This window comes from Aaosphaeria arxii (genome assembly GCF_010015735.1).
Source record: "Aaosphaeria arxii CBS 175.79 unplaced genomic scaffold BU24scaffold_6, whole genome shotgun sequence".
NCBI lineage: Eukaryota > Fungi > Ascomycota > Dothideomycetes > Pleosporales > Aaosphaeria > Aaosphaeria arxii.
The window spans coordinates 357,892-370,626 of NW_022983479.1; the positions used below are offsets into that span (position 1 = coordinate 357,892).

At 49.9% G+C, this 12,735-nt stretch overlaps 6 protein-coding genes across 6 annotated transcripts; 4 read left to right on the forward strand and 2 right to left on the reverse strand.

Annotated features, from left to right (window-relative positions):
* Positions 1 to 1,471: 1,471 nt before the first annotated feature.
* BU24DRAFT_434321 (P-loop containing nucleoside triphosphate hydrolase protein) lies at positions 1,472 to 4,379 on the forward strand (the record flags this gene model as incomplete). Its single annotated transcript, XM_033530019.1, has 2 exons — positions 1,472 to 2,719; positions 4,227 to 4,379. 2 exons carry the CDS (start codon positions 1,472 to 1,474, stop codon positions 4,377 to 4,379), a joined length of 1,401 nt encoding a protein of 466 aa, XP_033381552.1.
* Positions 4,380 to 5,536: 1,157 nt separating this feature from the next.
* Positions 5,537 to 7,541, forward strand: BU24DRAFT_464029 (uncharacterized protein; the record flags this gene model as incomplete). Its single annotated transcript, XM_033532175.1, has 6 exons — positions 5,537 to 5,690; positions 5,748 to 5,837; positions 5,922 to 6,270; positions 6,352 to 6,724; positions 6,777 to 6,966; positions 7,021 to 7,541. The coding sequence occupies 6 exons, from the start codon at positions 5,537 to 5,539 to the stop codon at positions 7,539 to 7,541; spliced, it is 1,677 nt and encodes a 558-aa protein (XP_033381553.1).
* Positions 7,542 to 8,141: 600 nt separating this feature from the next.
* BU24DRAFT_351103 (uncharacterized protein) lies at positions 8,142 to 9,195 on the reverse strand (the record flags this gene model as incomplete). Its single annotated transcript, XM_033523672.1, has 3 exons — positions 8,142 to 8,408; positions 8,464 to 9,039; positions 9,097 to 9,195. 3 exons carry the CDS (start codon positions 9,193 to 9,195, stop codon positions 8,142 to 8,144), a joined length of 942 nt encoding a protein of 313 aa, XP_033381554.1.
* Positions 9,196 to 9,398: 203 nt separating this feature from the next.
* Positions 9,399 to 10,368, reverse strand: BU24DRAFT_232288 (uncharacterized protein). Its single transcript, XM_033522193.1, has 2 exons — positions 9,754 to 10,368; positions 9,399 to 9,683 (listed from the first exon to the last, which is right to left on the reverse strand). Exons 1-2 carry the CDS (start codon positions 10,300 to 10,302, stop codon positions 9,603 to 9,605), a joined length of 630 nt encoding a protein of 209 aa, XP_033381555.1. The 5' UTR covers positions 10,303 to 10,368; the 3' UTR covers positions 9,399 to 9,602.
* A 150-nt stretch (positions 10,369 to 10,518) lies between these two features.
* Positions 10,519 to 11,217, forward strand: BU24DRAFT_410985 (uncharacterized protein; the record flags this gene model as incomplete). The annotated part of the gene is made up of 2 exons (XM_033526020.1): positions 10,519 to 10,542; positions 10,594 to 11,217. The coding sequence occupies 2 exons, from the start codon at positions 10,519 to 10,521 to the stop codon at positions 11,215 to 11,217; spliced, it is 648 nt and encodes a 215-aa protein (XP_033381556.1).
* Positions 11,218 to 11,581: 364 nt separating this feature from the next.
* Positions 11,582 to 12,675, forward strand: BU24DRAFT_232446 (uncharacterized protein). Its single transcript, XM_033522194.1, has 2 exons — positions 11,582 to 11,890; positions 11,942 to 12,675. Exons 1-2 carry the CDS (start codon positions 11,801 to 11,803, stop codon positions 12,359 to 12,361), a joined length of 510 nt encoding a protein of 169 aa, XP_033381557.1. The 5' UTR covers positions 11,582 to 11,800; the 3' UTR covers positions 12,362 to 12,675.
* The last annotated feature ends 60 nt before the right edge of the window (positions 12,676 to 12,735 follow it).

The window sequence follows — 12,735 nt, forward strand, 5'->3', positions numbered from 1 at the left end:
AAGCGCATCCGCGAGACCCCATCAGCGCGCCTTCGAAGGGCCGGAGCCCATGGTCGATGACCTCGACGCGACCGCACTCGACCGCGATTGGTATGGCGGAGAAGAAAATGGACATACCTTCGGCGACGAATCACACAACCCTTTCGGCGGCGCCGATGACACTTGGGTCAACCAGCAACGGGAGGCTGCACTGGCGGAGAAGAAGAAGAATAGCCGGGCGAGCGCGAGGCAGGTCCAGAGGCAGAAGGATGCGGACGCCTGGGAGACGAATCGAATGCTGCAGTCCGGCGTGGCCCAGCGACGGACCTTCGAGAACGACTTCGACGACGATGAGGAGGGCACGCGCGTCCATATCCTGGTCCACGATTTGAAGCCGCCTTTTCTTGATGGGAAGAAGGTGTTCACGAAGCAGCTGGATCCCGTGCCGGCGGTGAGGGATCCCCAGAGCGACATGGCGGTCTTCAGTCGGAGAGGAAGCAAGGTCGTGAAGGACAAGAGGCAGCAGAAGGAGCGCCAGAAGCAGGCTCAGGAGGCGACTAACGTTGCTGGTACTGCGTTGGGTAATCTCATGGGTGTGAAAGAGGACGAAGGAGACAGCGCTGCACCTATACCCGGGGATGAGGACCACAAGGGAGGAAGTAAATTCGCCGAGCATCTCAAGTCTAGCGAAGGGCAGAGTGCCTTCAGTAGAAGCAAGTCACTTAGAGAACAACGCCAATATCTGCCAGCCTTTGCAGTACGAGAAGACCTGTTGCGAGTCATTCGAGATAACCAGGTCATCATCGTCGTTGGCCAGACTGGATCTGGAAAGACGACCCAATTGACCCAGTTCCTGTACGAGGACGGATACGCAAAACATGGGTTAATTGGTTGTACGCAGCCTAGACGTGTGGCCGCCATGAGTGTTGCTAAACGTGTCAGTGAAGAGATGGAAGTCAAGTTGGGGGGACTCGTTGGGTACGCTATCCGTTTCGAGGATTGTACGAGTAAGGAGACCTCCATCAAATACATGACGGACGGTGTCTTGCTTCGAGAATCTTTGGTAGAGCCTGATCTGGACAAGTACTCTTGCATTATCATGGATGAAGCCCATGAACGTGCTCTTAATACAGACGTGCTCATGGGTTTGATCAAGAAGGTCTTGGCTCGGAGAAGAGATCTCAAGCTCATCGTCACTTCCGCCACCATGAACGCAGACCGATTTTCAAGATTTTACGGCGGAGCACCTGAGTTTATCATTCCTGGACGTACATTTCCGGTCGATATACAGTATTCGAGGTCTCCATGCGAAGACTATGTCGACAGTGCGGTCAAGCAGGTTTTGGCAATCCACGTTTCCCAAGGTCCTGGCGATATTCTTGTCTTTATGACTGGTCAGGAAGATATCGAAATCACTTGCGAGCTCGTTGCAGAGCGGCTGAAGTTTCTTAATGACCCGCCCAAACTAAGCATCCTCCCTATCTACAGTCAGATGCCGGCTGATCTCCAGGCAAAGATTTTCGATCGAGCTGCACCAGGAGTTCGCAAGGTCATTGTCGCCACCAACATCGCAGAAACCAGTCTGACGGTGGACGGTATCATGTATGTTGTGGACTCAGGATTCTCGAAATTGAAGGTGTATAATCCGAAGATGGGTATGGACACGCTTCAGATTACACCAATCTCACAAGCCAATGCATCCCAAAGAGCTGGACGTGCAGGCCGCACGGGACCCGGAAAGTGTTTCCATCTGTATACCGAACGGGCATTTCGGGATGAATTCTACATACAAACGATACCTGAGATCCAAAGGACCAACCTCGCGAACACGGTTCTGTTGCTAAAATCTCTTGGTGTAAAGAATTTGCTTGACTTTGACTTCATGGATCCTCCGCCCCAGGACACCATCACTACATCTCTTTTCGATCTATGGGCATTGGGTGCTTTAGATCATATAGGAGATCTCACCGAATTGGGTAGAACAATGACCGCGTTTCCCATGGATCCTTCACTGGCCAAGCTCATCATCACATCGGTCGAGTACGAATGTAGCGAGGAGATGCTCACGATTGTATCCATGCTTTCGGTGCCAAGTGTGTTCTACCGGCCCAAAGAACGACAAGAAGAGTCAGACGCTGCGAGAGAGAAGTTTTTCGTCCCTGAATCGGACCATCTCACTCTACTCCACGTGTACACGCAGTGGAAAGTGAATGGATTTTCTGACGGCTGGTGCATCAGACATTTCCTCCACCCGAAAGCCCTACGCCGAGCAAAAGAGATCCGCGACCAGCTTCAAGACATTATGAAAATGCACAAAATGGCATTCACCAGCTGCGGAACCGATTGGGACATCATCAGAAAGTGCATCTGCTCCGGCTACTACCACCAGGCCGCAAAGGTCAAGGGCATCGGCGAATACATCAACCTCCGCACCAGCGTGACCGTGCAGCTTCATCCTACGAGTGCGCTCTACGGCCTCGGTTATCTCCCCGATTATGTTATCTACCACGAACTCATCTTGACCTCAAAGGAGTACATGTCCTGCGTCACCTCCGTAGATCCTCATTGGCTCGCCGATCTGGGCGCTGTCTTCTACTCGATCAAGGAGAAGGGGTACTCTGCGAGAGACAAGCGTGTCACAGAGATTGAATTCAACAAAAAAGCTGAGCTGGAGGCTAAGATGGCAGAAGCCAAAGCGAAGGAGGAGCAGAGGCTCGCAGATGAGGCTAATGGTCCTTTGGTAAAACGGTCTGTCGGCGGCGCCGGAGCAGCGAAAAAGGTTGCAGGCGACGGTGTTGTGAAAAGACCGGTGATTGGGAAAGGTCGAAGGAGATTCTAATGATCGCGGAAGGCCTGATTCACGTACATACTGGGCATGATCGAACAGACTGGATAACCTGTTCGTTCAACATAGAAGCTAGTAAATCGTGACAACTATTTCTAATCCTGAACGGCATATTTTTGTGAATGGGAAGGGTTCAAGAGTTCTCCAAATACGAAAACAACATTACAACTTATAAACCATTGAATTTACCATACGGAACACACAGTCGACAAAGTCGAAGGCGAGCGTAAATGTGTCCAGGTATAAGAGGAGTCCTGCTCGGCTACGGCTTTCCTGATCGACCGATAGAGCATGACGGGCCGCTTGCGCCGCACTACTGTATGCTTCTTGCGGAAGCACATGGGGCTAGGGATGATTCCATGGGTGCGGAATGCTCCTTCGCCTTTGGACATGTATACCGGCGTAGCTTGATGATAATTCGCATTTTATTTCTCATACTGAAAACAATCTTTTGGAAAGCCGATGGGCAGACAAAAGAGTGGTAGAGTGTTTCACGTGACACCCATTCTAGGCTTGGGCTCGTTTTACATGGCACTTCACACCTACCTCCGCAACATCGCATCTGCACGCATCCACCGCCATCTACAACTGTCGCACTTGATCCTCCAATTCTCACAATTCTAGAACGCCACTAAGCCCCAGACCTACCCTTAATCAACATTTCGGACCACGTTCGACGGAGTAACTGGTCGGCCGGCCCAAAATGCATTACCCCACGGCTTGCGCGAAACATCTAGAGTCAAAGGTGTAACATAGGAATGGCACTATGGTGGTGAACATTAAAGAGATGGATACTACATGATACCTTATCCGAACGCAACTTTGGCCTTTGCTACATACCCTTGTGCCGATATACCGCAACGTACCCCGCAAACTATTCTACATATCGAGGAGCATCGTTACAAGGAGTCATGGACAGTATGGAAAGATCATTAGCGATGGATAAGATTGAAAGAAATCTGTAGATATACATGGGATAGGCACTGAATGTTTGGCCGAAGCAAAGATCCGACGATTCGGGCCCCCAGTCTACGGTGGTCTTCATCAGAAGACCTATAATCTCTAGGCATCACGTTGGTTGACGGAGCCCCAGCGGTGCAACATATTCCAGACCGTGCCCTTAAAAACCGAGCATTTCATGCTTGTGGTCTCTCTTGCAGCTAAGGCCTATTTCACAAGCTAGGTGACGGTATTCGGTCATGACTGGGTGCCTACGCGAAACGATGCAATATCCCACGGGGCCCTTAGGTCTTTGAGCCATATGTCGGCACGATAGACTGCTCCGAACGAAGACTCAAGTGTCCAGCCAGCTGCATTGCCTAGAGGTAATGGATTTTGCAGCTGATAACCAATCCCTGTTCACTACGTTGATTTGATTCATCGTTGATACCCATCGTGATAGGAAAGGTCATGCCGATCACCAGTCGTCTCGCCATTTAGCATTAGAGCAAATCGGTCGTCCCTTCCTCGGAGATATATACTAGGGTTCAAAGCATCGAATGATGCTGGAAGTGGCTGTGATTATGGCACGCGATGTGCAGAAAGAGTATGGTGAAGGGATAGACGAAAGAGCTTGGCTTTGGTCAGATCTCGAACCAATATGTTGCGCGAACATGTTAGATGTACAAATGTAGAGTAAGTACCTAGCTGGTTCCTGAAACATCACGGCGATGTCAGTTCTAGGCTGGGTGCAGTGGCATCGTATTAGGATCATCTGAAGCTGACGTCACTATAGTAGTCCGAAATCGTATAACAATGAAATCAAGTTGAGCGCGGTCAGCGCAATCACATTACAAGTGGCCAAAACTTCCAATCACTCTTTGTCACTTCTTCAGGTCGTTTGAACTATACAAACTCGACCACGAAACCAGCCCAAGCATCGTGCGATTGCTTTGTCAACCCAACAAGGCCACCCTTTCCACACATTCATCATTCGAACTCGCTCACTAGCATTACAGAACATATCGATCCTCTACGCGACAAGTTGGACTGCTTCACCGTGTGACAGTGTTCAACCACTCTCAGTATCGAAGTCGTTGTGGCAGCGCAATTCTCTTTCAAGACGAACAAGGCTGAAGTGCTCTTTCACCGGTGGACAACGAAATTTCCACTGTCGCGTGTGGGGGTGAAAAAATTGCCGTCACCCGGTAGCAGGATTTGCACTCGTCGTACACGAAAAGCGAGAAGGCGAGAGGCGCGTCGCAAGGGGCGGAGTTCGAACTTCGGCAAACAACAAACGTCCCTATTACTCCTCCTCCCCGCGGGCCCAAGCTCATCTCATCGCGCTAGTGCACAACAAAAGAAGGAGGAATCACCAACCCACGATTGCGCATGCACTTCAACAAATATTCAAGAGCTGGAAATTTGTCGAGGAGGCTCTTTGTACGGTATAGAATCACCTCCAATACCAAAAATCGTATTTGGACCGTTGCTGACGCTGCGTTTGCTTGCCAGGCATATTCGCACGTGACCTTGAGCGAGCTTGGAGCTTGACCTGACTTTCCGATTCTCCAAGTTCCTCGTCCACTTTCCTCCCACACATACACAACGCCCAACCACCACCATCATCCCTCATCAATATCAGCAGCCTGTCATCAACTAGTTGCTCTCCCCATTGAAAACCGTTCGCGCGATTCAAGTATTCGCGCATATCCGCGTCCTTTACGCGTCTCCCCAGCCGTGTCACTCACACTCGTGGGCACGACCAGCGCAATGGCAGACGCGACCAATGCACCTCCTGCCGTCGATGCGACTAAAGTCGACGATGAGACGACACGTCCCGTCGACGCCCCTACTGAGCCGGTCGCCAGTGAGGCGAAACCTGAGGAGGGTGGTGACGTAGCCCCCGAGGCCGCGAGCGCTGAAGGTTTGTTAAAGACCTTCACATCTACTCCTAGAGGAAGCTGACTTTGCCATTATTCAGAGTCGAAGGAAGTCGCTCAGGACGACGCGCCCACCGAGAAGCCAACCTCTGACGCCAACGACGACGATACCAAGGCGGAGAACGACACAGGTGGGTCTCAGTCTTGCCGCAGCTTCTGCGTGATGGCACGCTACGCTGCATGCTGTTGATTGGGAGATACTGACGACGCGATAGTTGAAGACGTGGCCAGCACCCCGAACACAAAGAAGACTCCAAACGGCAACAGGCGCAAGTCAACAAGCAAAGCGTCAGGCGGCAACAAGAAGACGCCGGCAAAGAAGAAGGCCACCGTCACTCCTCGACTCGATGTCGAGCCTGGCGATGTTTTCTTCGTCGCCATGAAGGGCTTTCAACCTTGGCCAGTCATTGTCTGCGACGAGGAGATGCTGCCAGAGGCTCTTCTCAGCAAAAGACCTGTTAGCGCGAAACGAATTGATGGCACCTATCGCGAGGACTTCTTGGAAGGTGGAAAGAATGCTAAAGACCGTCGCTATCCCGTCATGTTCATGGGCTCAAACGAATTGTAAGTGTTGAATCCACCCGCCCCCTATCCCCTGCCACACTGCCACCTGCCACCCTACACATATACCAACATCTTTGTTAGTGCATGGCAAGTCAATACAGATCTCCAAGACCTCGACCTAGATGCAATCAAGAAGGATGTCGAAGCCGGCAATAGCCAAAAGAAGACCAAAGGGCTGTGGGAGGCATACCAGATCGCTGCAGAGGGTCATGACCTTTCTTGGTTCAAGGATGTCCTAGAGGGCCATGAGCAGGCTATGCAGCACGACGCCGATGAAAAGGAGGCTGCCGCTGCAGCGAAGAAAGAGAAAGAGGCCGCCAAGAAGGGCAAGCGTAAAAGTCTGGCCGCCGAAGACGTCGAGGAAGATATTGCCGAGGGCACAGCCTCTGCAAAGAAGGCTAAGCCTTCCAAGAAGCGCAAGAAGGACTCGGAGAGCGACGGTGAGCCAGAGAAGGTATGCTGATTCTGCTTCGTTGTTCATCTCACAAGACTTATCGTTCTAACAGGCAACAAAGACCCCGAAGACTACTAAGCTGAAGTTGAATGCGCCTAAAGACGCTTCGGCTGCGAAGCCTAAGAAGGAGACAAAGGCCAAAAAGACCAAGGCTAAAACCGGAAGTGAGGAGGCCGAAGCAGCGAAGCCTCAAGAGCCCCAGGAGACCGAAGCTGAGCGGTACGAGAAGCAGCAGAAGACTGGTAAGGCCCTCTATTCACCATCTGACGATTGTCCGTCTTATCTAACGTGCCCAGTTCTGTATCTTCGACACAAGCTCCAAAAGGGCTTCATCTCGCGTGAAAACCCACCCTCTGCAGATGAGATGCCACAGATGTCCAACTATATCAAGCAGCTTGAGGACACCGACGGAATTGCAGCTTCCATTATCAAGAAGACTAAGGTTCACAAAGTCCTTAAGGGCATCGTCAAGCTTGACTCGATTCCGCGAGAGGACGAATTCGAGTTCAAGAGGCGCTCTACTGAACTTCTTACTCGATGGGCAAAGGTTCTGTCAGCCGATACAGAAGCAGCGGAACCAGCATCAGTCACACCGGCAGCTCCAGCGACCAATGGTGTTAATAACCACCACAAGTCTGAAGAGGCTTCTAACAAGCCAGAGGAAGCCGAGAAGGAAGCTGAGGCATCGAGTAAAGCAGACGGCGATGGCGACATCGCCATGGCTGATGCTAAAGATGAAGCACCTGCAGTCGAGACTACCGAAGAGCCAACTACAGAGCCAGCTACCAAAGCTACCGAGGAGGTCGCCACTTCTTGATTTGTCGACAGAGGTAATAGTATTTTGTCTCCATCGAATTGGTGGACTCGATTTGTGACACTTCACAGACAATTCGATCTTTGAAGTCGGTTTTGATCTACAGGCTTTTTCATGGTACCGATCGCTCTCGACGCTGGGAGAAATTTTCACCAGGACAGGAAGCGAGAGTATCATTTTTCATTTTGGCAACGGTTCAATCTCTAGGGCCTATGGCGATTTGACAGGGTTCAGCAGGGTGGGTCACCAAGCCCGTCTGTGTCACTAGAATCCTTGGGAATACATGGGATCATTGACATAAAGGAACCTATTCTTTTTACTACGTGGAAGGTGGTAGTTTAAGTGGGGTATCGGTTCCAAAAGGCGCTTTTCTATAGCAATAAGACACAATTTGTCTTCGTCACTCGACTGTGCATTGTATTTCAGTCAATTTGTATAACAGAATCATTGAAACGGCATTTAACTACCATGTCCCGGCGTGTCATTGTACTAATTCCAAGTGTGCCGTGACATCAATGCAAGTAACCGTTTAAGTGCTTGTCGATTGCAGTGCTTTTGTGTAACAAGGTCACATTGTAGCAAAACCATTTCAACACATTGCAACTAAAGACTCTCCTGGAGAACCAGAGCATTCTCATGCCCAGCTACTCTGACAAACACCTTCATGCTCTCCAATAACTGCTCTTTTAGATCATGTCGTCTGTTGTTCTGGCCCGCAAACCCTCCATACGTAGCATTGAACTCGAAAGGTTGCAGCGCCTTCCATATACCATGGATCTTGTGAGGCGGCAACGGTATCATGTTCGGGTAGCTCCACATGAAGCTGTAGCTAGTAGTTCCGGGCAAACGATCCTTCTGGTAGTATGCAGACTGTGCGTTCGGACGTTAGCAGATGACATAGCGAAAGGAACCAAGTTCGACTTACGGGAACCACCATGATCGAATCTGCATGGAATAATTGACCTTCGTAATGCAGGATCAGACTTCCATCGAAGTGGCCTCCTACCACAATGGCAGTTACGCCCTCTACCTCCTTGATTGCGGTGGTCTTTTCGATGAGGATTCTCTGGTTCTTGTCATCCTTACGGTTCAACCACTGCTCGTCCGCCTTGCTCGTGTAGACAGGACACTGGAATACATTGGCCCATTCCAGATGCGTAGTGTAGAAGTGCGGATGGGATATCACAATCGCCTTGAGTCCTCCCTTCTCCTTGACAAACTTGATCGTTTCCTCGTCGAGGAAGGCAATGCAGTCCCAGAGGATATTTCCAGACGGAGTCTGAATCAAGATGGCTCGCTGGCCGATACCGAGCTGCTTGTTGGGAAAGGTGAGTGACGGCGATGGTCTCAAGGGATTGTATCCAGGGTCGTTTGGCGTGGTACTGATGAACCAGAGGTTGGGGTTCTTATCATCTCGTTGGAATTGATTCTTCTGCGTAGATTGGGCCTCTGAAAGGGTTGTCCAAGCTTGGCCTGATGCTGGGACGAATTGTCGTGGATCCTAGAGGTGATTGTGTTAGTGCTTTGGATACTGGTGGCTACGTCATGGTGTACTTACATCGCAGACGCGACAGTTTGGGGGAGCTTGAGATAGAGGAACGTCAAATTGTGTGCCGCAGGTCACACAGATTGCTAAATCACCGCTATCGAATTTCATGGTGAATTGTTCAGATAAATAGAGAGTATGTCCAAGTTTGTTATTATATATGTGTTATGCTGGAAGATCTGTAAACTGGAATTTATGTACATGAAGGTGGGGTTTACAACAGCTTCATATAGCTGAGCATTTGCTACGTTGTCGTGGCTGGGTCACTAGTCCTTAGCGACGGATGGTATAATGTACGATGTACAAAGACATATCCGACATACAGAAATGGCCAACCTTTGAATCCAGATCTCCAGAACGTATAATTGTTTCAAGTTGGTAATCAACCTCCGTAGTGCCTTAGTTCAGCATGCTAAAGGCGGGGAAAACCAAAGAGCCACCAACGACGTAAGATGCTTTCAAACCGCCAACCAGGAGCCAATAATCGTAGAAGAAAGATTTCTATAGAGTCATAAAGTCTATGCAAGAGAACCTTTGATTACCCAAACTTCTCCATTCGCTACTTTGTCTGCAATGCTAGCGACTTCGATGTTGGCGGGCTGGATCTGTGTTATATGGTAAGCCATCGTTCCTGAGTGGGTCATCAGCGACCGAGAAATTAGAACATACCACTTTCTTTCCATCCTTCTCCTCAAACCAGACTTCGTTACCCGCAAGAGTTTTGAGCTTCGCTCCTTCTTTCCAAGGGCTTTCTGGAACGATGTGTGACTCCACGAACCTCTTCAAATTCTTCGTCGCCCGATCTTGCCCATCGCCACCGTCGTATGCGTTGGTGCCAAATGTGTCATAATCTTTTGGATCTTCCCAAGGTTTCCGCTCTAAACTCTTCATTGATGCGTTATCTGGTGCAAGCACCGTGGCATTGTTAGAAGCATTATTTAGTCGCGCAGAAACAGAGTCGATGTCTCGGGTGAGGCCGCTGAAAATAGCTATATCCTGGGTCTTTCCAATGACATCGGAAATAATAACACCCGTAGACACCTGATCGTCTACCGGCGGCATGATCTGGTCTTCTAAGGCGGGAGACTGAAGAGGTATCTGTTCGCCGGGAATCCCGAAGTCCTTTCTTATCGAGCCTGGTGGAGGTGCCAAAGCGGAAGCAGTGGAAATTAAGCAGGCTGCTGCTGCCGTATAGGAGAGAATGAAGACCTGCCTCATACTGCTACCGGTTGTGTGAAGTTATATGGAGGTGAACGGTGGAATGAGCGATAGTGGGCGAGCCAGGGACGTCATCCGGGGTCCTGCCAAGACCGATTCGTGAACGTGATCGCGCGACTCTTCGCGTCGTTCCCTCTTTCACTTCTTTTTGTAGCCGCACCTTAAAATGTTACACCAACCTGCGCCGCGCGTTGAGCCATAGCATGCGATTCAACTATGAATCTGCCTACTGTAACAGCGGTATGTACTGATACCCATCCAATATGTGCTCAGGTATTGATGATTAGGCAGGCTGATCTTCGCGATTTTCACTCCAAACATTTCCCGCTGGCGCCAGTTCCGGAGCTTTTCAACGGTGGTTACGAGACACAACCCGAAGCCATAGAGGAATATTATGATGAAGAGGAAGACGATGGCTTAGGCTACTATGATGACGGTGTGAAGCGAACCTTGACGGATGAGCAAATTGCACTTTTCAGACACACAGAGATCCAAACGATCTTACGAGAGCGCCGCCGCAAGCTCGAATCAGAAGCGTCATCCCAAAGTGAAAACATCACGCAAGGTCCACACAGCCCAGAGGCTGGAGAGGTCGTCACCTCATCCCCGTCGTCGCCCAAGCCAGAGCTACCAGCCGGTACTCCGAATCAAGCTACTCCAGATAGCTCAGAGCCCCAGCAAGCGCAGCGTAAATGGACACAGACCAGTGCGAAGTCTAAGGAGAGACAAAAGCGCAAAAACAAGAAGCGGAAGCTCGCAGTCCAACAGCGCAAAAAGGATGATAGGAAAAGGATTCGCGAGAGTACTGCTACCTCGAACAGGGCCGATGATGAATCCAGTGACGAATGGGACCCTCGACGCCAGGCTACCGGGCCCGACGTGCAGAATGCTGTTAGCATTGAGCTCGACTACTGAGAATCACATAGGCGGTACGATTATACCGGAAACCATGGACTGTCAGCTGCGTGGGCGAGGGTTGTACAACCCAATATGATGGTCTCGTATTTGTTAATTTAGATCTCTGCTTGAATGAGGCAACGCGAAAGTAAGTTGAATTCCTAAGCTAATTTCCCTTTGTACCCTGATGAAAACCTTTTATCGTCATCCTTAGGCGGAGAATGTCAAAGACTTGAGCTTCTCACGAGGTTCGTCGGAGATGTTCATTGACGAGTTAAATAATCTTCTCTCTGATTGCACGCACATTATTGTTCTACTTCTTGTTTGGCTAAGTCAGATATACAATATGCTAACTTTATTGCCAAAGGTTCAGTCTCTTCTGGCACTTTCGAAAGATCATTAATTTCTGCTTCTACTGGGTAAAACCAACAAGCATAAAAGGCAGTATTGTGTGACAGTCTAGACATATGACAACAGTCTAAATCTATAGCTACACCCCACTCCATACGGCAGGTGGCTCGTGCGCTAGCGCGGGATGACCTGCATCATTGCGGGAAATTCTTTGATCGCGTAACCAACCTTCACTTGCACATCCACCATCATGGCTGCCGTCGATACTCAAACAACTTCGAAGCCTGCTGATGCAGAGAATGGCGCATTCAAATCATTATGGGCGGACAAATACCGTGGTGTAAGTTTGATACGGTCGAAGCTTGCGCAAACTCGCTAATGGATGTCGCAGGCTACGGTTGAGGATATGGACCCTCCACCCGCACTCTCCGTGAAGCCGACAGATCCTATTTCTTATGCTCTTATGAGCGGACTCGAGCGAGATTATACCCACCTCACCGTCATATCTCAGGAGAACCGAGCCTTGTTGGGCTACATTAGCATTCCTCGACTACAGCAATTGTTGAAGAACGGCACCGTCAAGGAGAACGATACAGTAGAAGCCGCCATGCAGAGATTCCGTAGGAAGGGCACGCGATACAAGGTTATCACGACAGAAACACCTCTGGAGGAACTGGAAGAGTTCTTCCATGGTGGGGTTGATGGCAGCGGACCTCAGGAGTTTGCGGTAGTTACGGACCCCAGCAGGAAGTTCGTTCTAGGTGTAGCGACCAAATCAGACTTGGAGGGCTTCGTAAAGAGGAGGGCGTGAGGCTGCCCATATCATACCAACCTACAGGATGCCTTTGCCAACATAACAACCCCTGTCTACCTCGATACTCCAGGATTCTTTTGAGCACCTAGACTTCGAGGAAAACATTGCTCCTTTTTCAGTCTGCTCAACCCGACTGATTGCAATGCGGAAACGCGAATCCGAGACATGGTGGATGGCTGTGTGCTCGTATTCAATAACCCAAACGAATGCTACAAAGCGAATACCAGCACTAAAGCACTTTTATAAATACCATACCTACTCCGAAGTGCAACAACTTTCTTTGCCCTAGATATAAAACTTTCTAGAGCAAATCAATAATCAATAATTCTAAGTACAGACTCCAAATTGGGGCATTTGCTTCTCCATCGTGA

Excerpts from the sequence above, each read along its gene's own strand:
- BU24DRAFT_232288 (XM_033522193.1), bottom strand. The coding sequence starts at position 10,302 with ATGAGGCAGGTCTTCATTCTCTCCTATACGGCAGCAGCAGCCTGCTTA. Across the intron at positions 9,684-9,753 it reads AGAAGGATGGAAAGAAAGTG|CCCGCCAACATCGAAGTCGC; the intron begins GTATGTTCTAAT and ends ACACAGATCCAG.
- BU24DRAFT_232446 (XM_033522194.1), top strand. The coding sequence starts at position 11,801 with ATGGCTGCCGTCGATACTCAAACAACTTCGAAGCCTGCTGATGCAGAG. Across the intron at positions 11,891-11,941 it reads GGGCGGACAAATACCGTGGT|GCTACGGTTGAGGATATGGA; the intron begins GTAAGTTTGATA and ends TGGATGTCGCAG.